The 27,622-nt window shown below is 47.0% G+C and overlaps 2 protein-coding genes and 1 pseudogene across 13 annotated transcripts in view; 1 reads left to right on the top strand and 2 right to left on the bottom strand.

The window, feature by feature from the left end:
* Positions 1–1,378: 1,378 nt before the first annotated feature.
* On the bottom strand, positions 1,379–14,683 carry DUSP13 (dual specificity phosphatase 13). Of its 8 annotated transcripts, none has more exons than XM_043476477.1 (7): positions 14,479–14,683; positions 11,938–12,145; positions 9,411–9,605; positions 8,019–8,113; positions 4,159–4,332; positions 2,514–2,734; positions 1,379–1,842 (listed from the first exon to the last, which is right to left on the bottom strand). In XM_043476477.1, the coding sequence occupies exons 1-7, from the start codon at positions 14,625–14,627 to the stop codon at positions 1,640–1,642; spliced, it is 1,245 nt and encodes a 414-aa protein (XP_043332412.1). In that variant the 5' UTR covers positions 14,628–14,683; the 3' UTR covers positions 1,379–1,639. The 8 variants fall into 8 exon arrangements, 7 of the variants coding, with proteins under 7 accessions (XP_043332412.1, XP_043332413.1, XP_043332414.1 ...); XM_043476478.1 differs by having other exon boundaries at positions 9,510–9,605; XM_043476479.1 differs by lacking the exon at positions 14,479–14,683 and adding an exon at positions 13,466–13,604.
* An 81-nt stretch (positions 14,684–14,764) lies between these two features.
* Positions 14,765–27,622, top strand: part of SAMD8 (sterile alpha motif domain containing 8) — a 51,565-nt gene continuing 38,707 nt past the window's right edge. The window contains exons 1-2 of one of the 5 annotated variants that reach the window (XM_043476476.1): positions 16,186–16,535; positions 19,428–19,658. In XM_043476476.1, coding sequence (XP_043332411.1) covers positions 16,362–16,535; positions 19,428–19,484 — 231 coding nt within the window. In that variant the 5' untranslated portion in view covers positions 16,186–16,361 and the 3' untranslated portion in view covers positions 19,485–19,658. Of the gene's footprint in view, positions 14,879–16,185; positions 16,536–19,427; positions 19,659–20,447; positions 20,496–27,622 lie in introns of those variants that run through there. The other 4 variants (XM_043476473.1, XM_043476474.1, XM_043476472.1 and 1 more) reach the window with 4 other exon arrangements.
* On the bottom strand, positions 18,751–19,400 carry LOC122446370 (annotated as a pseudogene).

Genomic DNA, 27,622 nt, shown 5'->3' with positions numbered 1-27,622 from the left:
AGGCTTGCAGGGTCCAGGGGGATCCCCAGAAGTGACATCTAAACTGAGACATCTCAAAGAGACCCCAGTGAAAATGTGTGAGGATGTGCATTCAGGCGCTGTAACCTGAAGCATGTATAAAGCACCAAGAGGTAAGAGAGTGGAACATTTCTGGAAAGTGCAGGTGGATTTAGCATTTCTTAATTACACAGCATGTATGGGAACAGAATTAGAAGAGAAATGTCTGGAGACATGAGAAGTTCTCAGAAAATGAATCTTTATACTTTGTCAAGCTGTCTGTCTTTGGGGGGCTGTAAGTGTTAGAGTGACATGATCAGATTTTCAGTTTAGTAAGATGTCTGGGGCCTGCGTGGAGATTGGGAGGGGCAAGGCTAGAGGCAGAGAGACCATCAGGGGCTGAGCAGGAAGCCAGGTGAGGTGGCTTGAATTTGGGTAGTCGGCAAAGATGAAGCTAAATGAGCAGATCCGAGCTCGCTTTAGGAGGTGGAATTGGTAGGCCAACTTTAAGAAAGGCAGGAGTCCAGGGTGACACCCACCACAGGCTTGGGTGATAATGCCTGTCAGAACCCTTCACTAAAATAGGAACTAGGAAGAGGAATGGGTCCGGGTGGGAGGTGATGAAAAGTTCAGTTTGATAACTCAAGGGCAGTATTCAAATGAAGGTGGCCAGTAGTATACTGAGGTTTTTGAGCTCAGAAAAGAAAATTGGGCCGCCATAGGGGTCTGAGAGTCATCAGCCTAGAGATGTGAACTGAGGCTGTGGGAGCCAGAGGACCTCCCCCCTCTCCCAAGGAGTGAGAACACAGAGAGAAGACACAGAGGCCAGAGCTCTCAAGAGACCTTGACATTCAGCAAGGGTCTGCTGGAGGAGGGAAGTGCTACATAGGAACCGGCAGAGAGGTGAAAGGAAAGCCAGCCCATCTAATCCTCATAAATACCTCACGTACAGGTGAGGAACTTGGGGGCTTTTTGCACTGTTTTATTTTATTAGGGCACAAGAAGTAAGAAACTCAAAGCCAATGTTGCCCTATCATATAACCATCCTTCACTAAGAATTTGGGTGTGTCTCCTACCCTCTTGTTTAATGCCTCTATTAGGTTTCTGTGATTTCGGTCAGTGCTTTTGAAAGCAGAATGAAGATGAAAAGACTGACTGGATTCAGGAGATAGCAGCATGTTTGTGCACAGCATGTTTTGACAGTCGGTTTTTGATACAGGGCAGGCATGTGAAGGATGGTGATGCCTCAAACTTTGGTCTTTATTCAGACAGTGAACTCAGACTCTGTCTCTAGACTGCCATCATAGGTTGTCTAGCCTTCTGGAACCTCATGACCATCCTAGGAGTGAGCCACTGCCCCACAAACCACCAGAAGATGAACTCACCAGAAGATGAAGTCTTTATTATGAGGAACCTTTTATTATAGAGACAGACTGAACTCTCTTTTGCATAAAGAATCTTTGGATTGGGTCAGGGAATATCCACCTGCTAAAGGTCACCACCAGCTCTCCCTGCCTCTGCCTCAGCTAAGCCCCCACTTGCTATTTACATCTCAAGGTCACCGGAAACAAGGCCCCCAGGTCCAGGCTGGTTAGGTGGGCCATGCCGGCCAGAGGGTCAGGATTCCTGGCTGCCCACCAGGTCAGAGCCGGCCCGTCTCCCGCCCCAGTCGGTTGTCCAGGACCTGGAGCTGCCGGAGGAAGCCTGAGTTGGGGCAGATGTCGCGGTGGGCCTGCACTGTCTGGATGGCCTCCACCAGCGTCATGTTCTCGCAGATCATGAGGAAGGCCAGGACAACTGTGGCAGAGCGGCTCACCCCCATGGCACAGTGTACCAGCACACGGCCTGTGGGGAGACCCAGCCTAGCATCAGGTACCCGTCCTCACACCGCCCACCCCAGAGGGAATCAGAGATGCTTCTGCCCACCTGTCCCAGCATCCTGGGATACTGACACTGTCCCCAGTGTCATGTGGCACAGCTGAGGCCCAAGAGGAAAGGGACTCGCTCAAGGTCACATAGCATGCTAGTGGCAGGGCTAAGGTTAGCAGCTGGGAGGCCCTTCTCCTGCTCCAGGTGCTTCCTTTGCAACTTTGGCATAATTGAGGGTCAGCACTCCTGGAGTCCCCTGGGTTTGCATCAGGTTACGGGGGTGTCCACCTACCTCCCTGTCCTCAGTCCTGCCCTCTCCCCTGCCCCTGCAGCTCTACACCAAGGCCTCATCTTACAGGAACCCACTCGAGAGCCCTTGCTAGGTCTTGGACCTTCCGCCCAACACCTGGCCTCTTACTGAGGGGTATGGTTACCCTGATGACCACACTGGACCTTAGTTATATCTATGATCGTTAGTTTCAAGGGTGAGGTTCCCCCCTGAAGGGACTGCTCACTAAATGTGAGTAGTGAGCCCCCTGGGGTGGGAGGGTGGCTAAAGGACCCCACCTTCCATGTATTGGAAAAGTGGATAACCCCAGATCCTGCCTGCACCCCTCTCCATTCCCATTCCTTCCCCAGCAGCTGACCTTGGGGAACGCTGAGGGCACTTCGGATGTATCGAGCAACAGGCAGAAAGTAGACACTGAGGTCAAAGAAGGGGTTGTCATCAGCCTCGATGCCATAGTACTCCAAGGGCATTCCACGGTAGAACTTGGCACCTGTGTCCACCTGAAACTTGCCTGCGGCGACATTCACAACATGGGTGATGCCCAGCTGGGTCAGCTTGTTCTTGTCCCGGGCTGCGTACCTGAAGGGGCACGGGAGGAGGTGGAGTAGAGCTCACTGAGTCTGCCCCGGCTGCACTGGAATTCACCCCTTGGCCTCCTCTGTTGACCTCTCCCAAGGGTAGAGCCTGGAATCAGTGAACTGGTCTGGGTGAAGGGGCTCCATTTCACTCAGGCCAACTTTTCTGGAGGGCAATTCAGCCACATGCATTAGAAGCCTCAAAAATGTACACTTGCCCCAGCCTCCTAGGAACTTAAAGAATTCCAAATGTGCTCACAGACAAATGTAAACTGTATCTAGTGATATTTAAGATAGAGAAAAAGTGGGAGGTGGGGAGAGTCATTAAATAGCCTGTAAGAGGAGATTGACTGTTGATACAGCTGAATGAAACACTGCACCACCACTAACATGTGACGGATAGATGCAGGTGAACAAGAAAAGGTGTTGGTACTGTGCTGAGAACCTATGAAAAGTACAGGATAACAAAACAGAATGTCATTTAAAAGTGCTTTTAAAGTATGTTGTGCAGTTCCATTTAAAAACTTTCCTATATAAAGCAGATTACAAAATGAGATTATAAAGTGATACCATTTTTGTTAAAAAAAGAACTGTGAAAAAGCATTTATGTATGTATGTGTGTATGCATTTTTTTTTTAAAAGTCAACAAGGATTTTACAACTGGTTATCTGTGCATGTAGGGGAGATACATATTTGGCCATATGTTAATAAGATATTGATCTGTATTTTCTAAATATTAAGGAAAACTTATAACAGCCACATATATTCATCCATATGTTCTAAATTTTAAGACAACTTTTAGGGAAAATGACTCACATTGCACACTCTCTCTCTATATATATATCCTAGAGAAACATGTGTGGTTCCCAGGGTACATGTACTAGAATGCTGTTAGAATTTCTGTTTATAATAGACCCAAATTGGAAACAATTTAAATGGAATGGATAAACTGTGATATTTACATGCAAATGAATAATATATAGCAATGAATTGTATGCTACATATATTGCAGGCATCTCCCAATTTTGAGCAAGTGATGCCAGTTACAAAATACACAACATGACTCTATTCCTATCACTTTAAAGGATAGGCAAAACTAACACAAGTGGTGAAACTATAAAGAAAAGCAAGGAAATAACTATTTCAGTACTCAGTGGTTATCTATAGGGGAAAAGGTTATACTGAGAAGGGTTCAGTGGAGGCTTCCAGGGCACAAGTAATGTCTTATTTCTTGACCTGGGGGGCGAAACAGACTTTGTGCACTTTCTTGGATATGTTCTAGTTCCACAAAGTAGTAACAGTGTAAAAGGAAATAAATATGTGAAAAGAGATGGTCGGAGGCAAAGAGGGTGCCAACTCTGCTCCTTACAGACTCCGGGAGAGGGTCCCCTTCTGCTCCCCCCACCCCCCACCATGGATCGTACTTACGCATCTCCCAGGAAGAGGTTGGGCCAGACTTCGTTGATGTGGTTCAACATGGCAGCCCGACGGACCCACAGTAAGCGCTGCAGCGAGGCCAGCGTGGGTGGCTGGTAGGGGGACACCCGGACTGACCCATGGATCTTGGGCCTCCGGAGGTCCTGCTTCTGCAACGAGTCCATCCTGGAACAGAGTGGACACTGCAGTGGCAAGTGGCAAGCTCCCCACGGGTGGGTCCAGCTGACATGGAGGCCCAGGCATGGTGCAGTGCCCAGGTGCCACTGGGATGCTTCAGAAGGGCCTCAGTTATTTCAGATGAGGTTATGAACTAGCTCTACTGGGGCTGAGGCCTAGACCCTTTCCACAGGAAACCAGGGAGCCAACCCCTTGTCACCACTGTGGAGCCAGGAAGCCCTCTCCCCAACCCTCTCTTAGAAAGTTTGTCCAAGGGGCCCTCAAAGCTCCCTGTTTGTAGCAACTAGTCCAGTGCAGACCCCACCCCTTATGTCTCCGGTTACTTGGGAGTTTCTAAGGATGAGAACTCCAGATGGCTGTGGCCCACAGAAGGCACTTAGACCCCCACACCCAGGCAGCTCATCTCAAGCCCCGTTTCTCTGCTGCTTCTAGGGCTGGTCCTTAGGCTCCCATCCCTTCCCACTTTCAGGTGCTTGAAGGTCTGAGCCCATCTCTGGAGTGAGGAGCCTGGACTATGAACTGACCCTTGTTGGCACTTCCCTGCTGAATGCGCTGATGCCTCTTGGGTGCTGGGGCCTCATTCATGGAAGGTCCCTATTTTACATAGGAGGCAGCTGAAGGTCAGAGAGAATAATCTGTTAAGTGATGCTCAAAGCTGTATGGTCACTAAGGAGCAAGGCTAGGGTTTCAGTCCCATTCTGTGTGCCTTCAGTTCCATCCCCCAGCCTTCGCGTTACCCACTTTGAGGTCTCCAGAGTGGTTGCTAACCCATCTTTCTCTACAGGGGAGCCTGCTGTAGCTGTTCCGTGTGTGCCTGTAGGCCCTGGGATTTTCCTCCTTACCCCTGTGACTCAGGCCAGTGCTGCAGGTCAGGCCTCACCCCGGTGGGGTGGCTCGTGTCAGGAGTCAGCTGGCTGAGGGAGTCCGAGACCCTGCAGAGCTGGGATGTCAGTGGCACCAGAACCTGGGTCTGGTGCTGGGCTGGGAAGGAGTGCCTCTCTCGGCTAACCGGCCCTGGCCCCTTCAACCAGTAACTAGGGAAGGTACAAACTGGGAAGAACTTCTTTGCTCTGTGGTAGGCGGTGCCAGGACCAGGAAGAGAAATGGGCACCCAGGAGGCCACTGGCTTGGCCAGGCTCACCCAGCGGGCAGTGGGAGGGCAAGGCGGAAGCGAAGACCCGGCTTTCCCTTTCATCCCCACTGTGACCTCTCAGGGCAGGCTGAGTGGCCTGCCACCTACCTATGGCATGGTCTGGGGTCAGGAGTGGGGGAGTGGATTCAGGGACAGGACCCAGCACATGAGCAGAACGGGGCCGGGGCAGGTTCCGCCTGGAACACAAATGCTGTGAAGCGGCTAGAATTCCAGGTCCTTCCCTTGGAACCGGTGGGGGTGGGGCCTGAGAGCAGACTCAGGCCACTGTGGACTGAAGTGCCATCCTTCCACACCTCCAGACCCCTCTCTGCTTGGTGTCTCTTTGGGATTAAGGGCTCTTGGCCCTGGAACTCCCCAGGGAGATGGGAGACTACGTGAAGTGGTGGGAAAAGAACTTTAGAAAGAGTGCAGAGAGCTTAACCACAGCTCATTCTGAGGTCAAGAGCAAGCCTTAGCTCCTGTCTAGGCCATGATTTCTTTTTTTTTTTTTTAGGCCATGATTTCTTTTCCTCATCTTCAAGATACTGGCCTTGCCTGCTTTAAGGAGTCTCTGGAAGGTCTGATCTGATCTGAGAGAGGAGTGGCTGGGTTTGCAGAAACTACAGGGTAGACCGAAGTGTATATTGTTGGAGTGGGGAGAGGTCAACAGCCACACGGGTCTGGTGCTACCAGCTGGGGCTGCAGGAGTCCCAGGTGGGGTGAGATGGGGCTTTGGGAAGCCTTGCGGGCGCAGCTGCAGGCCTCTGAGCTTGGTGTGGGGTAAGGCCGCCACCCAGTGTCCAGTGGGTGTCTTGCAGCTCAGCCGTGCCAGACCGGCAAACTCCCGCTGAGACAGAACTTGTCCCTGCTCCTCCTGGAGGCTCCTGGGAGATGGAGGAGCCAGCAGAGGGGTCGGGGATGGGAGCTGCCAGGCCACAGCCCAGCCTCAGCCTCCTCAGGGCCTAGGCCCAGGTCTGGAGAAGGGGGCCTTTTCCTTGAACTTAGGGGTACGTGTTGTTAGGCCTCACCTTGGACTTTACACCCGATGCTCACGGATATACCCTCTACGTGTGTGCTCTATCCTGCGAGGGTCCAGCCCACCTTGTCAGCCAGAGTCAGGCCCAGCCCCCACCCAGCGACTCATCCTTAGAGCTCTGGGCACATGCACAGAAGGGAAGTCGGTGGCTGCAGCAGCCCCCGTTTTCTGCCATCCCCAGATCTAGACTGAGAGTCCTGCCTGACCCCTCCTCCTGCATCTTCTTGGCCACAGCAGGGTGAAAGCTGGGCCCGATGTCCAGACGGGATCGGGCGCATTCAGGGTGACATGGCTGTAGACATGGGCCCAGCGTCCAGCAGGGATCGGCTCTGCCTGGCTCTTCGCCCCACTCCCTCTGGTGCCGCTTCTGCCTCCTCCCTGTGTCTCCCCCTAAGCGGAGCAGCTGCCTCTGTGGGCAGTGCTCTTCCTGCTCTTGAGCTGCTGCTGTTTACAAGTTCAGATGCCTGTTTTCTGCCTTTGTGCCTCTCGTCCCCTCTACGTTGCTGTTGCCAGTGCCTCTTGTCTCCACCCCCCCTCACAGGACCTCATGCTCCCCAACAGCCTCCCAGCACACCACCCCACATGCCGCAGCCTCAGACCAAGGCTCAGGCCTGCACAGGGCAGGGGAGCAGCCGTCTGCCGTCCACCCCATCCTGGTCTTCCCTCCTGCTCACTCTCTCCTCCTCCTCCAGGCAGACCACATGGGGCCACAGGAGAGGTGAGGCCAGAGAGCTCAGGGCAGGACAAGCGAAGAGTCTGGCGAAGGAAGCCTTGGGGAGGGTGGCAGGCGGGCGGCCAGTGGTGAGCTGCCTGTGACCCTGTACTCTGCGTGCTGGCCCTTGGAGGAGGGCAGACCTGGGCCAGGTTCTCAGGTCTGGAGCTGGGATCTGTGTGGTCTTCTCTGAGCCAGTTTTCTTAGTGGAGCTGCTGTGAGAATGCCATGAGTCAAGGAAGTGTTTAGGGCACCTCCCCCAGGGCCTGCCTCCTGGTAGATGTCCAGTAAATGGTGCATCTTACTCTTATTATCATCACTCTTACCCTATGAAGCCTCAGTCATATCCCACGGGACAGTGAGGCTTGGTCTCTTATCTCTTTGTGTTCCTTAATTTTTCTTTCTCTGTCCAGTAATGGTTATTATATTTACCACTAACTCAGGATATGCTTTGTATTAGACAGAGCTAAAGGCTTACATTTTTCTCACTGAATTCTCACAGCACCCTTATGAGGCCGATTACATTTACCATTGCCATTTTTACAGATGAGGAAACTAAGGCTCAGAAAGATTAAGCTCTATGCCCAAGGTCACACAGCCAATAAGCACAGGAGCCAGGATTCAAGCCCAGGTTGATCTGATTACTAGGCTTCATCTGTGCCTCTATCTCCGGCCCAGTCTCCCCGCTAATGCAATGCAGCCGCCTCCCCTACCCCGGCACCCACAGGCACAGGTGTCCCGGCCCTCTTTACCCAGCATGCTCTGCAGCCCCCAGAGTAGGGGCACTCACCCACCTGTGGGGGTATTTGGCCCAGGCTGTGGTCTTCTCTGACAGGCAGTTTTTGCTCCCAGCTTCCAGACGCCTGTCTCTGCACACTTGATGCTGTTTCTATTTTTTGATTGGAGTTTAATTATAAAGCATGATGCGCTGCTCCCCTCCTCTGGCCTCCCCCTGCCACTCCCAACTCACCCACAGGTCCCCGGCACGGACAGTGCCAAGCCCAGCCAGGCACCTGGCCCCGCTGGGCGTAGAGGCAGTCCAGCAAGGGGGTCTGCCTGTGGCGTGGGGGTATGTGGATGTGGGTTGTGGGACAGGAAGAAGGGAGACGGAATAAGCCATTTGGGAAGGCCTGTTGGTCTTCATGGGGAGCACGTGGAGTATGGGCAGAAAGTTAAAGCAAGAAGTCATCCCCATGGGGGAGTGGGGAAGAGAACAGCCAAATCACATCCCAGCTGGCAGCACTGCGGACATCAGAACCCAGGCCCAAGGGCCCCTCCCTGGGAGCCAAAGGTTATAGGACTGGCCCAGGATTAAGATCCAGAAGATCAGGCTGAGGGAAATGTGGGCAGAAAGACAGACAGAGATATAAGTGGAGTTCAGAGCAGGTCTTTGGAACAGGCCTGGCCTACAGTCAGAAACCATGCGTCTGGAAGCCACCCTATTCTCTGCGAAGCTCCTCTCTCCCCCAGAAGACATTCCTGGAGCAGACCTCCCGTCCCTTTAAAGTCTCTTCCAAGGCTGACGGCTCAGTTAAGAGACCTTGGATTTGGGTCTATTAAGAATACTCCCCCCCACAGAAATACAGAACAGACTTTTGAACTTTGTGGGAGAATGTGAGGGTGGGATATTTCAAAAGAACAGCATGTATACTATCTATGGTGAAACAGATCACCAGCCCAGGTGGGATGCATGAGACAAGTGCTCCGGCCTGGTGCACTGGGAAGACCCAGAGGAATCGGGTGGAGAGGGAGGTGGGAGGGGGGATCGGGATTGGGAATACATGTAAATCCATGGCTGATTCATATCAATGTGTGACAAAACCCAATGGAATAAAAAAAAAAAAGAATACTCCCCCCCTTCAGAGACCCTCCTCATATACCCATGCTTCAGTACTCTTCTCCACTCACACCCCCAGACGACCCCCACACAGATGATTAATTACCTGCAGCCACGCCTCCTCTGGGTCTCTGAAGCTGGAGCTCCAGCAAGCTGGGCTCAGCCCTTACTGTGGCTCCCTGTGCCCTGGGGAGGGCTGATGGAGGCAGCTGTGGCCACAGGCCACACTTAGAACTAAGGAACACTTAGAACTGCCCCTCCCACTCCCATGTCCCCCGCTCCTCGGGGAACTTAAAACCCCTGGGAGAGGAGTCCTCAGGGCCTGGCTGAGAGGGCAGCCCCTTCCCACCTGTGAGAACTGGAGGCCGTGGCTGAGAGGGAGTGCAGGCAGCAGGAGGAAATGGATGGAGTTGCAGGCGCTAGGGCGGGCCCCGCACTGGGCTCTTACCATCTTCTGGGTATCCACCTGGGCCACAATCTCCAGCAGCACCAGCAGGGCCAGGGCAAAGTGGCAGAGCCCCATAGCAGGGAGTAAGGCCCAGCTCTGGGGGAGAAATGAACTCCATGTTACATGCAGGTAAACCGAGGCTCAGATTGGCCGGGACTCACCAGGGCAGGGACAAGAGGGGCCAGCTAAACCTGCTTCTGCCTTGAGCCTCTGTTAAGATCAAGTGGGTTATGGGTGCCAAGACAGATAAAGAGGCAAGTTTGGGGCCCAAGGCTCATGAAGAGAGATGACCTCTCCCCAAAGCCCCCTCACCTCTGAGTCCTCAGCCCTAGGACTGCTGTGTACAGTCACACAGGTTGCTCACTGCACAACTCTTGGGGCCCCAGCTTCACAGACTATTTTGTGGATGTAGCCCCAGGAATTGTGCAAGGCCATAGCCCAACTGACTCCCCCAAAGCCAGCTGCCTGAAAAGAAAGATGCAGAGGTCTGAAGTCAGAGGATTTAAGGCCCCAGGCTGAGGAAGTGGGGTGATTGGGCATGATCAGAGATGTGCTGTTGTCCCAGTTCCCAAAACCTGCCTAGAGGAATGAGCAAGATGGGAAGATGCTCTTCCCATCCTCCTCTCGGCTCCCACACCTGCAGAACGCCCCACAACAGTTTCCCACCCAGCATCGCCTTAGGCCTAATCCCAACCCCAGCTATAATGCTTATTTTCTTTCATGGCATTCACCCTCAAACTAACCGAGACCTCCTTCTTGCCCCAATTCCCAACCCCAAGATGCTCATCCTCCTAACAGCACACGGGAAGGGTTCATATTGCTCACGTGCTCCCCCTTGGCCAGGCTGGTTATGCATTCAGAGACAAAAGCAGCTCTTATGGGTGGTGGCCAGGGGGAGATTCGTTCATGCCCCAGGGAGGCTCTGGCAGGAGGAGAAAGCTGCTACTCTCCTAACTCCCAGAAGAGCCCAGGACAGTGTCCCACTGCCAGCTGGCAGCCCTTCTGAGCCAGTGGGTGGTGGGGCACAGCCAAAGTCAGGATTGAGGAGAGATGAAGGAAGGAACAGTATGGGTAGCAGGAGCTGGAGGTGGGATAGGGGAAGTGGAGAGCATCTCTGGAGGCTTAACCTTCCCTCAGATGGCCCTCAGTGGGGATGTGAATATAAGGAAGATGAGCTGTTGGAGCCAGACAGGGACAGCCCCAACATGGGCATGGTGGGAGAAGAAGGACAGGGGGCATTCTGCAGCTGCCTCACAATCTGGGGCCCCCACAGCCTCTCCACCCCCAGGAAGGGACACCCCTGCCTCCTCTCAGTTGAGCAGGAAGAAAACACAGAGCTAATGCCAAAGAAATTACAGCAGCACCTTGGCAACCATTTGTGGGCTGGGAGCCTGAGACGCACCATTGCTGCTGGGGGAGCCAAGCTCATTCTACTGGGCAGCTGGGGACACTGGGGCCTCTAGCAGAAGGGAGGTGGCTTGGGCAGAGGAGATACTGGGGATCTGTCCCTTTTATGCAGCTTAAGGACTGAGGGATTTTGCTCCAGATGCACTGAACATGGAACGGGAGGAGGCAGAAGGTAAATGGATAGACTTCAGGAAGGCTTTATGTCCTATGGGGTCCCCAGAATCAGAGAGGGAGGGAGGTTACGAAGGGTCCTTCTCTAGATCTATGAGATCACATTGGGTGGGGTACGAAGGTAGAGAGTTGGGTGCTGAGTCCCAGGCAAAGAACTGAAGGGCGTGGTGACAGGAGAACTTTGTATCAAGCAGTGAGGAGGTTGTGGCCAGTGGCGGGAACACCTGTTCCCTTTCTCCATTGTGGGAATGGATGCGCAGGGCTGACATGATAATTAACTAAACTTGGAGCAATAGCTGCAGCCACACGTTTCACCAAGGACTGGGATCCAGACCTGAGCGGAGGGTGTGCAGAGGTGTGGGAAGGGCCAGACAGCTCAGGTACAGGACTGACTGTGCTCCTATCTTGGTAGGGTTCAGGTGAACCCCACAGGCTTTTGGCCAAGGAGGTAGGGCAGGTTAGCACCAGGACCTTAGGAAGGCCTCACCTCTTCCATTTTATGCTTCCCACCCCTTTCTTTCCCAGCCTTTCCATCTGCTCTGGCTCTGAAGAATCTGTAGGTGGGCTGGGAGTGGGGGGAGGGACTGATGATCAAGTTGCCTCAGCCAGGCCTAGGATTGGTGAGGGCAGCCCAGTAGCTTGGGTAATGGGCCAGGCCCCTTTCAACCCTCTCTTCCAGCCCCGCTCAGCCCTGATACCCAACCTCTGAACTGCACTCATTCATGTCCCCTGCCAGGCCTCACCCAACCCCTTACTCTAGCTGTACCCTTGCCCTCTGTCCAGCCCTCACCTGACCTTTCACTTCTCACTGCACCCAGCCGTCGCCCCTCACACCCTGCCCAGCCCTCACCTGGCCCCTCAGCTCCGGCCTGCACCCCGCAGCTGCTGGTCCAGCCGGCAGAGCTGGTGGAGGAAACCTCTGTTGGGGAAGACCCATCGGCGCTCCCTCACGGTGATCACCGCCTGGCGCAGGGAGAGCTGCTGGCGCAGCATGAGGTAGGCCAGGACCAGTGTGGCAGAGCGGCTCACCCCGACCACGCAGTGCACCAGGACCTTGGCTGAGGAAGACATCTGCTGAAAGACCCTTTCCCACCAGCCAGCCCACCCAGTGGCTGAGGTGGGGACCCAGGTTCCTTCCCTTGCTCTGCTTTGGGTGTATTCTGTGACCCTCGGCAAATCACTCAACATGTATGGGCCTCCATTTCCCAATCTGTCAAGTAGGTATATCAGCACCTCTTATGCCTACCCTTGGGATGGGGTACACACACCCCAACACGGCTTCTAGGACCCTCTGTGGGCTGGCCCTGCTGACCCTGCAGCCTCATCGCAGGCTGTCTCACCCCAGCTCTCAGCTCTGGAAACACTGGGTAACTTGCAGTCCCTTGAAGCTGTCATGGTCCCTGGCCTCCAGCCTTCCCACACGCTCTTTCAACTACTTGTAAGTTTTTCCCTTCTGTCAGTCTGACTAACATCTACTACTCATTTGTCAGGATTCCACTGAGACACGGCTTCCTGACTACTCATGGTATCACTTGAATCACAAAGCAGCTCATCCTTTATGCATGGGGCCCAATGAATCCTGTTGTAGAGGGAATTCCCCCCAAATTCCTGATCCTCTGAATCCAGGACCCTGTCCTGTGCTCCCATGGCTCTTCACTTCTACCTACTCATTTGAGTAGCGCTCAGATGTAATACTTCACATTTTGAATGTCTTTCCACCAGGGACCCTGCTTTGCTTAAAGCAAGTATCTAGTGTCCCCGTGTCTAGCTCCATGCCTGGCACAGAGAAGATAATAAATAGTTGATGAATGAATAGGTGAAGAAAAATGAAGGTCAGGATACTTGGTATTGAGAAGTGCTATGAGCCACAGTCTTGTCTTTCCCATGACACAGAGGAGAAACTGAGGTTCAGAGAGGGACACTGGCTCATCCAGGGTCGGGTAGCAAGGGGCATAGCTCTCACCCAGGATGAACACAAAGCAGCTTCCCCAGGCTCCTTTGTTGCACCCCAAGTATTAGAAGATTTTTTTTTTCCATTTGAAAGTACTTTGGGGCATAAACCAGACATCTAGATACCAGATGGCAATCTCCCAAGGCTGAGTTATGCAGAGAAAGAACTGTTTTGTTGTTTGGGAGACCTGGCTTCCAGCCCCAGGGCTGCTCCTAACTCGGAGCATGACCTTGTACTTCAGGCCTCCCTTTCCCTGTCTGTGGGGCAATGCTACTGGATAAAGTGCTGGGACACTGAGCAGAGAATTTTAAAAACATGATGACTTTTTAAAAACTAGGGGTGGGAGGGCACTGATGTTAAAGGGGAAACTGGACATTCCCCCCATGACTGAGCTGGGTAGGATAGGGGTTCAGATGCAAAGTCCTACCCCCAGGCGTGCTAAGGGCACGGTGGATGAAGTCAGCTGCAGAGGAGAAGTAGGCACTGATGTCGAACTCAGGAAGGTCGTGGGCTGGCACCCCCAGGTAGCTCACACTGCTGCCATAGAAGTCAGGGCTGCCCTGACAGTAGAGGCCCCCGTGGGCGGCATTCAGCACGTGGGTGATGCCCAGCTTCCATAGCTCAAAGCGGTTATTTGCTGTGGCCCTAGGGAGGGGAGGAAGGGGAGCCATGAGGTCTGGGAAGGAGGCTTTGTCTGGTCCCCCTGCTTCAGAGCGATGAATCCATTAGGGTCCAGAAGGAGCCAGAGGAACTTGTGGGGTTCACAGCTCACAGCCCCACCCAGGAGCTTTCTGGTAGGGGAGCTGGTAGTACAGGGATGTAGCTTTAGCCTCTCTTTGCTTCCTGAGGCAATCCGCCCCAGCCATGGCCAGGACAGGAAAGAAAGGATTGCTTCAGCCCTAGGACCCAGTTGCACCTCCCTTCTTGCCCCATGCCCTGCCCCACACATCCGGCTCTTCCTGGCCACTACCTCATACCTGCTTCTAATCTGCAAATATTTAAAGGTGACACCTTCCTTGATTCACCTCCAGTCAGCCTTCCTTACCCAGTCTGTGTCCAGAGGAAGAAGGCTGGAACCGGAAAGGGGAGCTCTCTGTCCACCCCATCTCTCACCCCCAAATCACCACGATTCCCCGTCCTTTGCACCCCACCCCTCCCCCCACAAGACCCACCAGTTGTTCGGAATGTGCCAGAAGACTGGGAACCTCTGGGAGTTCCCTTCTTTCAGGCAGGCAAAGTCCCTACTCCCCCTGGTGGCTGCACCTGATCACTGCACTGTTGCTAGCACGAAGGGGTCCTGGACAAAGTCCCTGGCTTGGGAAACTCAGAGCAGAACCAGTTGCCCTTTCTCTCACCCCAACCCCCCATCTCTGGTAAAGATCCCAAGAACTGTCTCTCCTTGTCCTCACCCCCACGTCCCTTCAGCCAACTACCACTCACGCATCTCCTATGTAAAGGTTGGGCCAAACTTCATCCACGTGGCTGGAAGAAACCTTCCCTGCCCTCAGGAGCTCCTCCAGTTCCAGGACGCTGGGGCAAGGCGTGGCTTCGGCATCTCCCCTCAGCTGTGGGAGCGAAGCCTCCGCCATGGGCCAGCCCACCCACCCCTCTGTCTCTGTGGTCACTCCTCTCTGCCTCTCCAGTGTCATCCCTCCTTCCTAGAGACTGGCAGGGACAGGTGAGACAGCAGCAAGTGACTCAGCAAATTACAGGGGCCTCTAGAGAAAACAGGACGTTTTCCTCCCCAAGTCACCCCCTAGCCCGAAACTGCCTGACCACAGGGAATCAGATATATCTCTGCAAGTCACTTTACCTCTCAGCCTGTTTCTTCATCTCTCAAGTAAGGAGAATTTTAAGGATTAACGGAAACAAAAGATACTCTAACACACAGTAGGTGTTAATAGATTTAGAGTCCTGTATTTGGTTCTGAGGACTGAGTTAAGGTAGAGATCCAGGGTGCAGAGGAGGTGGTTGGCTCCAAGGATGCATGATGGGAAAAGTTCTTCAGGTTTGGGTGGGTCACATACTAAGTGGAAACTGTATGACTGTTGGATGAGCTTCTGGATTATGGGACTCAGGGGACGTTCCCTGAGTTACAGAATCTGAGAAATGTGGAGAGGAGGCCTGGAGGACCTCATCTAAAGGGTGCCCACAGGATTTGTGGGGGAAAGTTTGAACAATAGTTCTGTTATGAAGATGACTGATTTCTCAAAAGAGAAGGCTAAAATGGGCCATGTGTGCCAGAGAGGCAGAAGGGAGAGATGAATGTTTCCCTCTACCAGAGCCAAAGAAAGGATGTCATCAAAAATATTTTTGGGTGGGAGGGAGATTCCTCTGCCTATAAGGGATTTTGTCCTCACAGCAAAAACAGAGAAAGTCTGTATTTGTCCTTCTGCCAGAGCTCCTTGTAGGCTGAAGTGAGATGTTTTGCCCACTCTCAGATGCCTTCATGAAGGCTTTGTGGGGGGCACGAGCTGTAGTGGGGAGGCTCCCAGTTGCACCTGGCTTTGAGTCTGGTTTGAGGGTAAAGGCCATACCAGGGCATTCCATGGAAGCAGATTGCACTCATGTCCACCCCAGAATCTATCCCCACTCCCATCAGAGCCACTGACACCTGCCTTGCACCGCTGGAGGAAGCAAGGTGATGAGGCGGCTGGAGCCCAGGTCCAGGGCCAGTTTTGGTCTTGGTTTGTGCCACTGCTAGGCCTGAGGTGGGGGCTCCCTCAGGGTGGGGTAGTACAGTAAAGCGAGAAGAGCATAGATTCTGAAGTTAGACTTCAGTAGGAATACTGGCTTCGGCACACATTAACTGCCTAAGCTGAGGCAAGGTTTCTTGGCCCTTCTCTGTCGTGATACCCTGCAGAGGTGGAACAAGGATTAAGTGATATATTTATATGGCATCTGGCATAGGGACAGTCAGAGAGTAAAGGGGCAATAAACAGTAATAATGATGACTGGAGGTTGGCTCTTGGAGAGGAGCTGGCTCCCTGCAAAGGAATTAAGGAAAAGCCTCTCTTGCCCCCAGTTTACTAATCCCATAGGCCCCGCCCCGCCCCGCCTGTACCAGCGCCTCATCGCTCATCTCTTCAGCTTTGGACCATTTGGTCCATTTGCATGCTGTCTCGGGTTTCCTTGCGCCCTTTTCAGGTCGCCGCCCTACCCTCACGCCCATCTTGAACCCCGAGTCCCTTCCGGTTTTGGCCCCACCCCTACCCTAGGGCTCCGCCTCCCGCCGATGGGCCCCCGCCTCGCGAAGCAGTTCCGGTTCGGATTCGAGCAGCTGCCGGCACGGATAAGACCGCGGCCGGAGCGGGGCCGCAGCGATGCCTGCGCGCAGCCGCCACCGCCCCAGCCTCCACTCCGGCTCGCTTACCCGGGCTCCGCCCCCACCCCTTAAGGCGTCTCTCTCCCGGGAGGCCCGGAGGGCACCGGACTCTGATAGCTGCTCGGACGCCGACTCGGAGGCGGGTCCGGGGAGCCCGATTCGGAACGAGGAGGTGAGCAGCAGCTGAGGTGGAGGAGAGGGGAGTTCGGGGTGGGCGCGTGCAGCAAGGGTGAGTGGGGGAGTCGGGGATGGAGGCGGGTGGGGGTGCAATGGACAGAATTCGGAGGGGCCCTGGGAGACGGTTGAGGGACCGTGGAGAGTCCCCTTTAGAACGGAATCTGAGGGAAATGGAGGTTATTGAGCCAAGGGCCTGAGGCGGGTGACGATGGCCCCAGACTAAGGGTAAGTAGAGGCCGAGGGGCGAGCGAGAGGGTGTGGAGGCTGAGGGAGATATGGCCTTGAAGAGGCAGGGGCATGGAGGTTTTGGAAAGCCGGGTGAAAGTGAGGGGAAAAGACCGAAGGGTCCCCCGGGAATGTAGGACCGGAGGGGGAGATGCTCTGCGATTGGGCAGTGGGAAGAGGGCTCGGAGGAGCCGATTCAGGGTCGATGTTCCCACTTGGCGAGAGAGAAGGAACTGGGGTGGGACTGACGAGATTGCTGACCTAAGGGGTTGGTACTAATTAGGGGAAGGATTTAGGTTTGAAGAGGAAGGGGCTCTCAGGTGGCAAGTCGTCTGGTCTTGAAGGCCAGAAAGAGAGAAATGGGGTCAAGACAGAAAAGGAGCCCTTGGGGACTAATTTAGGGCTTTGGCATTTTCACAGGCGTCTTTCATAGCATGGAAGATCTCTAGGGTGATATACTTGGATTATGGAGCTTTCTTGTTTGTGGACAGTGAGTCCTTATAAGAATCTGGGATGAGAAGGGTGTTCTTTAACACTGATTTGCCCAAAGGACTAGGAGAAGTAGTGAAAAGGGAGTGATGTTTGGAAAAGATAGTGAAAGGAGTGATTCTGAATATAAAGATAAATCCTTTGAATTTCTTATAACAGTGATAGCATGTTTCTCTTTTTTTGTTTGTATTTTATTTAAATTTAAGTTTTGTCTTAAATACCTGACAAGTTTAGGCAATCTTTAAAAAAAAAAAGATTTAATACTTGATTAAAAAAAAAAAACTAAAGTCGAAACGAGTTTGGACACTTAGATTTTGCAGATACTCAGTACTGACTGATTTCACTCTTGATAGCTTGAGTTGACATATACTGGTCACGGGGTAAAAATATGGTCACTGCAAGTGTCTGGGTTAAAAGTATCTGGTTTTATCTACCTAAAATAGTAGATAAAACTGTGAAATCACCGGAGACCAGGAGACTACCAGACCTTCCTCTCTCCCATGACTCCAGAATTGGAGTTATCTCTTGAAAACTGGAAGAGTACCCTTGACAGATTTGCAGGACCAATACTTTGCAGATATTGTATATATAATATTTTTAGTAGAGTTATCTAGAATAAGAATAGAGGATGCTTATAGCTGTCAGTTAACAGAACTGGGATAGGTGGGTACACAGATGCCTTTTACTGTATGGAAGACATAGTACCAAAACCATGATTGTGCCAGAAAAATAATGATTACCATATCTATATTTAGTTGAAATAGGTTTTCTTTTGTAATTGTTAAATAGCATGGTTTGGTGAAGTGTTTGACTAGCCACCTCTCGTACGTTGTTTTACAACTTTTTGTACAGTTATAGGTTTACAAAGTTGTTGGCATTTCAAACAAAGTTTTAATTAAGTATTTCTAGTCTAAATGGGTATCTTAACAGTTTAATCTTTTTTTTTTTAATGGCTGTTTTTTATTTATTTGTACTTAAACAACAAACCAGCCAAACTGGTACTACTATGATGTGGCAAAATACAAAACATCGTTCTCCAAAAATAGAGTGATGAACAAATTAGGGGCTGTAGTAAAATAGATAAAAGGGGTGGAGGAAATCAGTAAAGCACCCTTCATCTTAAGCACTGAGATTCTTAACAAGTAAAGCCTTCCCATCCCAGAAAATATGAATAATCCTCATCATACGTCTTTGTACTTTTGTTCCCTGTGCTTGAAGTTAGATTCTAGATCCTAAAAGTATCGAAAATATTATATATTATATCCAAAATGCTATAATCGAGTTATCTATAGCCAGACACCTTTTGTCATGTTGTACAATGCTTCTGAAACCTCTCATTGGACTCAGTACCCTTCCCTCAAATTGACACAGAAGATATAGTGAAAAGCAACTTCCTGAGGGAAAGCAGTACAGAATTCTAAAACGAGAAAAATTGTAGAGAATATACAGTCTCTGCTCAGGTTAAGATTGCATACAATAGCCGTCACAAATAGCCATTACAGATCTTCAGGCTGTATGTTGAGAGGGTAGTTTGGGAATAAATCCGTGAATTGCTGCTGGGAACTAAAATAACTTGACAGTTTGCTGTATTACGTTATAATTTTCCCCAGCAGTTCCCAGGGTGGCCTCCAGATCACAGACAGAATTCTGCTGGAGCTGGATCCCGGGCTGCAGGAATTCCTCCATGTAGTTGTTGAACTGATTGTTCCAAGGCTGGTTATTCCAGGCTTGGGGGCACCGGGCCTGACTGTTCCAGGGGTGGTTGCTTCAAGATTGACTGTTCCAGCTCTGGTTGGTCCATGTGGGGTTATTCCAGGTCTGGTTACCCTACATGGGCAGGTTTCCAGGAGAGTTCACCAAAACATCCCTGGTGGTAGGAATAGAAGCCTGGGTATTCTGCTGTTGCTGGGCCCTGAGGCATGCCATTGCTATTCCTTGGCCAGTTGTTTTTCTGCCATTTCTTACATTTCATTCTCTGGTTCTGGAACCAGGTCTTCACCTGCTTGTAGCTGAGGTTCAAGATGTTGGAAAGTTCTTGCATTTGCTGGAGGCTGAGGTATTTCTGCCTCTGAAATCTCATTGAGCGCACACAACTGGGTCTGTGAGAACACAGTTCTCATCTTCCGTTTCTTGACCGGGACGTTGTCTTCCTTCTCTGTGCTCTCCTCCGCAGACGGAGGCAGTGGTTTCACTCTGGGGCTTGTGGAAGAATCAGGACTGTCCTGAATAAGCAAATCCATGGAGGAAGGAAGAGGAGAGACAGTGTCCGTGTCGAGGGTGTCAGCAGATGACGTTTGCAAGGATGCGTAACTTTCTTCAGGCATGGGTGAAGATTCCCTAGAGTTGGATGCTTCGGGGCCAAGCAGGCTTTGGGGACAAGCTGGATCCACACTCATGTTGTTGAGTTGAAGAAGATGGGAAAAAGCCTAGAGCTAGATGCTAGATGCTAGGAAAAGTCCAGGCTGAAGAATCTAGGTAGAAGAACTTAGAGAAAGGTGAAGATCTCCAGGTGTGAAAGTATTTATTTAAAAAAAAAAAAAAAAACACAGAATGAAAGGAATCACCTGCGAGATAAGAGCCAACTAGTCCTTAACAGTTTAATCTTAATGAGATGATAATTTACTTATTGCAGCTAGTTACTAAATTAGTTTATGTGTATACACTATATGTCATATCTTCACATGCTCAGTGGACTGATAATTATTTCTTCAAAGAAGAGATGAATTCTTAGCCTTGCTTTTAGCTATTGTTAAAACATTAGCTCCTTTTTCTTTAAATTAATACAATTGAGAAAGTATATATACTGTTGTTTATGTTTGTTTACCCTCACTAAACTGAGATTCTCTAGAGATCTTGTCTTCATACTTTGCTCTAAATAAAAGTCTTGGCATGTAAAAATTTGCTGCACTGAACTGAAGTATAACTCTATTAAGATTACATCTTAATGTTAATGCAGAATTAAAGAAAGGAACTTTGAGATGAAGTTGTACAGTTAATATATTAGCGTGCCTAATAGTTATTTTGTCTTTGATTAGCTTTGACAGTTTTCACAGCCACTTAGTTGTGAATAAAATCATTTTTATGGTAGAGCAGTTTCTCTTAGGCAAGGCAGCATGTATTACTCCCAAATAAGCCATTATGACTGCAGTGGCAGAACATGCAGATATATTTAGATAATCATTTTTTATTTCAGTAGCATCTTGGCCATTCTGCGAAGACTCTTCACACTGCGCAGTTCCTCGTAAGCATTTTTATTTTGTTAATCACTAGATCCTCAGTGCTTTTTCAAAATTTTGCCATAGATGATTTAGAGACATTTTCATGACTTTTCTTAGAATTGAAATTTGAATATTGTTTTGGGGAAACTGTTGAATCACAGATGTTCTAATGAATATTATTATTTTGTCTTGTAACAGCGACCATATTAACTAGTTATTCTTTCAAAATTCTTACCTCTTAGGCCTGATGCAATACTATGGTGTTAATAGTAGGATGTATTTAGCATGGCCATTATTCATGACAGTGATTCTTATTTATGTGTTTGTGCTTCTCTTGGCTTTGAGAAATCAGGAGGTTAACTTAGGCACCCTTTGAGAACATTTCAGTGTTTATATGGTGCCTTTTTCATTGTCTGGTAATTTACCATCTGCATATGTGGATATAGATTTGTGACGTACCTGTACCCTCTCCTCCCATACACATAGCACCATCATCAGTGGATCTTAATCTCCCTGACTTCAGGCTTCTATATTTGAAATGTTTTGTTACTTCACTAAATTCTGCACCCTATTAGTAATAAAATCACCTCACTACAGAATGTAACCTAATATAAGTGTATCTTGGCTTTTGCTTAGGATAGTAGAAACTAGGAAAACTTGGTCATAGTAGTTTCAGCATAGAGTTTCACCATTAAAAAGTGCTTTATGATATGTACCTTAGAAGAATATTGTGGAGGCAGAAACCTATTTTTATATTTGTCTTGAATAGTATGTGTTTTGTATAGCTTTTGAATTGTGGCTGAGACAAGAGAGGTGGTAATATGTCTATTATCTTGACCCTTTTTCTGTTCTCTTAAAGTTCTTGATAGGTAAGAAATTCTAGTAGGGAGTGAGAACCATGAATTTAGGTTCTCCCTGTAAGTTAAACTGTGTTACTGAGTTTCTGGAGATGCCTGCAAGCTGGTTTTAGTGTGGAACTTTGAGACTAAATTAAATTGATGTTAGTTTCATCAATGCAAATTGGTATGAAAGTCAAAGATTCCCAGAATCATACATTAAATTTTGGAGCAAAATCCATTGTATTTGCACAGTATTGTAATGGAGCGTGAAGTCTTGAGCCAGTTTTTCATTTTCCATTATGCTGATTTGATTTAGAGGTATAGCATATTTTAAAATAAAGATCTTTACCAGTCTGTCAAACACTACTAGCCTGCCCGAATATTATTTTAGTGACTAGAATAAGAATTTGAATTTTATATACTTCTTTACTGGTGTGCTCTGGCATGCAGCCAGGTTAAGTATTCTTCATCAAATTTACCAGTAAATTTTAGCCGTTGTGTAAAAACTTTTACTATAACTGAGGATGTAACGCACACAGTGTTGTGTATAAGATTCTTATTCATTGAACTGAGATAGTTCTGACTGTGATATAGAATTAGGTGCAACCTAATAGTAGAATAGTCTTAATTCAAATGCACGTTGGAGTCAGAAAACTTTTGTGTTCTGACAACTTTTTTAATAACGATAGGTAGCAGTGTATGGTCTGGGGCTGAAGTGCAGCCAAGAGAGTGATAATGTAACTGAAGAGGCAATTTAATGTATTTCAAATGTGCTGCCCCGGGTTCTACTGCCGAGGAGTGGGATATAGCAGAAGGGTAAAAAAAAAAATCACTGCTAGTACAGAGTGAAGTAAATCAGAAAGAGAAAAACAATTATCATATATCAATGTGTATATGTGGAATCGGGAAAGGTGGCACTGATGAACCTATGCAGGGCAGCAGTGGAAGCATAAACATTAGAGAACAGACTCGTGGACACAGTGGGGAAAGGAGAGAAATTGGGAGAGTAGCACTGAGACATAAATATTACCGTATGTAAAATAGATAGCCAGTGGGAATATGTTGTATGACGCAGAGAGCTCAAATTCAGTGCTGTGTGACAGTGTAGGGGGTGAGAGGGGGAAGGAGGTCCACGAGGGAGAGGACGTATGTACCCCCGTGGCTGATTCATGTTGATGCAGGGCAGAAACCAGCACAACATTGTAAAGCAATTATCCTCCATTTAAGAATAAATACATTTTAAAAATTTACTGCTAGTGTTTCAAAAATGGTAGTAAGTGGTTCTGGCTCTTTGAAACTGTTTTGTAATTATAGCAGATTCATAGATACTTGGAAATGGTGCTTACTAAGAAACAAACTATCTTTTGATAACTGTAAAGAGAAAATAATAGTTTTTTGTTTGCTCAATGAAAAGCTTTTAATTTAGGATTAAAATTTTTTTTTTTTTTTTTCCTACACTGGCACCCTGGACTAGGGCTAATCTTTATTCGATTATTCCAGACCCCAAACCGGTAACAGGCAAGAGTGTGTGTACGTAGTTCCATTCGGAGATATCATTCCTACTAACAACGCTGAGGCCTCCAGCCAGAGGGTCAGGGCAGAGGTGAAGAAATGTGGTAACACCCACTGAGCCTGGGCTTTTTGCATCCTGCGGGCTCCATCCATCTTTTTTTTTTTTTTACTGTCAGGATATACGATTGATATGCAATCATTTCTAAATGAGAGTTGAAAGAATCAGGGAAGAAGCCGGACACGTGAGTCAAAGTGTATCCGAGTTCCTCACAGCCCCAGAGCCGGAGGCCGCGTCGATTAAAAATTTTTAATGGGATTTTTGAAAAGCTGCATAGTCCCAAATATTATAAACTGAGAGCTAAATGACCAAAGTAAATCTTGTCCTCTTACATTTTGGTTTGCTTTCATAAAAATTGCTATCTATGGGGTCGCACAGGGTCGGACAAGACTGAAGCGACTTAGCAGCAGCAGCAGCAGCATAAAAGTTACATTTATGCTCTGGTTTATGGATCTGCACACTGGTATAATTTGTCTTTATTATGCATATTAAATAAACTTTATTAGATAAAGTTGGATTTAAGCTTATTTTAGTGTGAGTGCAACTGTAATGTATAATAGCTTTAAGGAGAATAGATTAACATTAACTTCATAAAATTAAAAAAAAAATCTCTTCCTCATTTTTTGTCTTGATATATGGGTATTATTTCTTAGATTTTATACATCACTTGGAAATGGTAATTTTTTAAAAAATTTACTGGATCCCAAATCAGGAATAACTTCCTAAAACAGCACATGTATTTATGAACCAAATTTCATCAGTTGTTCTAAATTCCTTTAGGGACATTTAAATGTGTGGTTTTTGAAGACAGTGTATGATATTTAAAGGGGACAGTTATTTCAGGCAGCTGTACTTCAGTGTTTGTATACACACACACAATCTAGTGAAACTCCCAAGAAAAACCCAACCTTCTTCTTTATTTATATATTTATATATTCCATCATGGTTTATTACAGGATATTGAATATAGTTTCCTATGCTATACAGTAGGACCTTTTTGTTTATCCATTCTATATGCAATTGTCAGCTGTTTCCAAACTCCCAGTCCACTGCTCCCCCCTCTACCTCAGCAACCACAAGTCTGTTCTCTATGTCTGTGACTCTGTTTCTGTTTTGTAGATTAAGTTCATTTGTTTCATATTTTATGTTACATATATTTTATGTTACATTTATCTTTCTGACTTACTTTGGTATAATAATATCTAGGTCTGCCCATGTAACTTCAGATGGCATTGTTTCATTCTGTAAGAAAAATTCGGTATATTTAAAACACTACAATCACCATCTGAACAAAGACTTTGTTTCTGTAAAACACATGACAAGTAAAGGTTTTATTTTGTTGATAATGTCTTCATTATATCTAAAAAACTACATAACGATAAATCAGAAGCCATTTAGGTCTCTTGTGTGTTTGTGTAATTAAGACCAGGGGAGTGGTGTGTGTCTTTCCACTTATTGGTGCCTGTCACTTTAGGAAATTTTCCCAGTGAATTACCAAATTGTCATAGTATAGAAGTTCTCTTGGTATCAGCAATAATCAATTACATCAACCTATGACATACTTTTAAAATATGTTGGTGAGTGGTATGTTCTTGTTGAAATATTTTTGTTTGGTTAAATCTGATATGAAATAAATGTATGAGAAACTCATGTTGACATATAGAATTCTGCATTGGTTAACTGGAATCACTATTGTATTGTTACTTTGTTTTTTAGTTTTTGTTACTTAATTGCATTATTGTTTCCCTTAAAGATAATTCTACCTTGAGTAAAACCTTTATAAAATTTTAAGGCTTGTTTTCAAATACTCATTTCTTTTGTATTAACAAAAGATTTCAAGATTTTGCATTAACAAAAAGATTTAAAGAGTTAAGAGTGGGTTTGATCATTAGTTGATAGATGACTGATTTTTAATTTTATTAAATTTGATTAAATCCTAATGATTTAATTTCAGGTCTAGGGCAACACCAGCAAACAGCAGAGTTGATGGGGGCAATACCAGCTTACATTTACTGAGAATTTCTCTTTGTCACATATTACTACAATTGCATTACTTGTATTAGTCCTTGTATTCTTTACAACAAGCCTGTGGAGTAAAGAACTAGTATTCTCATTTTACATATGAAAATAGTGACTTCCAAAAATGTTAAGTAACTTCTGAAAGATCACATAGCTTATAGCTTGTGAATGGTAAATCCACAGTTTGAACCCAGGCAGTTTGATTCCAGAGCCAGTACATTTTATTCTTTTCGGGGGAAAAAAAAGGATCCCACTTACCTGACCAGGGACTGATCCTGGGCCACAGTAGTGAAAGCCTGGAGTCTTAACCAGTAGACCCAGGAAACTCCCAAGAGCCCCTACTCTTAACTACTATGCTTTGTGGTTTTTATATCAGATTCTATGGTGGAATAGCTGTCTGAGATATTTAACTCTCTATAGCTCTGGTTTCTTTAGCTGTAAATTAAGAAATTGTACTAGATCTTGCAGGTCACTTCCAATTCTAACATTGTAAGAATTCTTTCATCCTGACTCACAAAACATGATTTTAATATTTCTGATTATTCTTTTTGAAATCTTTTGATCTGTTGTAATACAAAGGTTCAGTCATCTTCCAAAGTCACACTGTTAATGGATAATGGAGCTGGGTTTGTAGTCAGATCTTCTCTTATTATCTTGGTCTTTTTGCTATTTCTTTTATTTAGTATGTGTGTGTTTGGTTGCGTTAATAATTGAGTTGAATTTATTTTCTAAAATTTTCAAGTCATATCTGTTTGTGTGATATGCTTCAAACAAATGAGAAATGATATTGTTTTTATTTTCTTAAAAGAACTTTTCCCCCGATTATCAAGTATTGCAACATGCTTATTGTATAAAATTTAGAAATTTTAGAAATATTTGATATAGAGAAAGAGTCCACTGAAGGAGTAACTATTGATAGCTTGGTATTTTATTTATTTTTAAATATATACATATATTACAAGTGCTGTGTGCGCCTTTTTAGAACACTTTCTCCTTTAAAATTTAAAAAAAATTTTAATTTTGAAATAATTATAGACTCATAGGAGGCTGTAAACAGTACAGAATGATCCCGTGTACTTTCAGTGGTCACATCTTGCATAATTATAGCACCATACTAAGACTAGGAAATTGACATTGACTCAGTGTGTGTATATGTATATCATTTTATCCTGAGCAGATTTCTATAACCATTAATCTACTCAAGATATGGAAATATTTCATCACTGTGAAGATCTTCCTTGGGTTAGCTCCCTCAACAAACTCTCTCTAACCTCTGACAGGTAACATTTAACCTCTGTACTGTTTTATACGAGTATAATTTTGTCATTTTGAGGACAAATGAAATCATACAGAATGTGAGGTTTTAAGATTTACTTTTCTCAAAAAAAAAAAAAAGATTTACTTTTCTCGCTCAGCATGATGCCCTTGAGACCCCTTCTAGTGTGTGTATCCAAGGTTTTATTGCCATGTTTTCCATAGTATGGATGCATAACAGTTTAACTATTCATATATTGTAGTGTATTTTGTTTTTATATGTCTCAGCAATTACAAGTAATGAAGCTAGGGACACTTGTGTATAGGTTTTTGTGTGGACATAAGTTTTCATTTGTCTGGGATAAGTGCCCAGGATTTGCTAGGACATATGATAAATTTATGTTCAGCTCTTTAAGAAATTGCCTATTTTCCAGCATGGCTATATAATTTTACTTTGTCACCAGCAGGGCATGAGAGATCCAGTTTCTCTGTATTCCTGCCAGAATTTCCTTTCGTCAAAATTTATTTTAGCTATTCTAGTAGGTGTATATTGATATCTTATCATAGTCTTAATTTTCATTTCCCCAGTAGCTAGTGATGCTGAACATCTTTTCATGTGCTTATCTGCCATTCATATATCCTCTTTAATAACATGCCTTTTCATGTCTTTTGCTCGTTTTTGTTTCTTTTCATCCTAACTTCAACCCTCATAATCATTTTACACTCTTCTGACAAGTATTCTTTCTAAAGCACACTCTGATTATCTCACCCTCTTTTTCAGCAATCTCTAGTGGTTCTCCATTATCCAGTTTTTAAAGTCTCAGCTCAGATGTTACTTCCAAGAACTCTTCTGTGATCTCACCAACAGGAAATAACCTCTTTCCAATTCTCTTTTTTATTTTTAGCAAGTTACATAAGTAACCACTTTATTAGCATTCTTCAGAAGGTTAAATGAGATAATAGATATAAAGAACTAGCAGCTGTAATTCCTTTTATCTTTTTAAGAAATGACTTTCTTCAATACCCACCGGTAAAATCTTTGAGGGTACAATCTGCTTCAGATCTATCTAGGTAAATGCCACATTGCCTAGTATGCCTTCAGATAATATATGCACAGTGAATACCCAGTTGATGAACAAATGTAACAAGAGGTCATCTTAAGACTGTGTCCCCAGTGCTGTCCTATCTGACATCTCGGTACAGCCGGCAGTAAATGTTTGTGAGTAAACAGTGCAAAATTTGTGATTCAGAAAGCCTTCATTGTTAGGCAGTCTCATTACTGTAGTTGTTTTTTTGATTTTTTTTTTTTAATGTGGGCCATTTTTAAAGTCTTTATTAAATTTTTTACAAAATCGCTTCTGTTTCTGTTTTGGTTTTTTGGCCATGAGGCCTGTGGGATCTTAGCTCGCTGACCAGGTATAGAACCTGCATCCCCTGAGTTGTTGGAAGGCAGAGTATTAACCACTGG

Source organism: Cervus canadensis, chromosome 8 (assembly GCF_019320065.1).
Source record: "Cervus canadensis isolate Bull #8, Minnesota chromosome 8, ASM1932006v1, whole genome shotgun sequence".
NCBI lineage: Eukaryota > Metazoa > Chordata > Mammalia > Artiodactyla > Cervidae > Cervus > Cervus canadensis.
Note: the sequence above shows the minus strand (reverse complement) of the source record. Positions and strands in the feature narration are given on the sequence as shown.

What these genes read in the sequence shown, in the direction of transcription:
- DUSP13 (XM_043476477.1), bottom strand. Translation starts at nt 14,627, where the DNA reads ATGGCGGAGGCTTCGCTCCCACAGCTGAGGGGAGATGCCGAAGCCACG. An exon ending in GGCCGGAGCTGAGGGGCCAG is followed by an intron (nt 9,606 to 11,937) that starts GTGAGGGCTGGG and finishes TTTCTCCCCCAG; the next exon opens with AGCTGGGCCTTACTCCCTGC. An exon ending in TGCCCTCAGCGTTCCCCAAG is followed by an intron (nt 1,843 to 2,513) that starts GTCAGCTGCTGG and finishes GTCTCCCCACAG; the next exon opens with GCCGTGTGCTGGTACACTGT.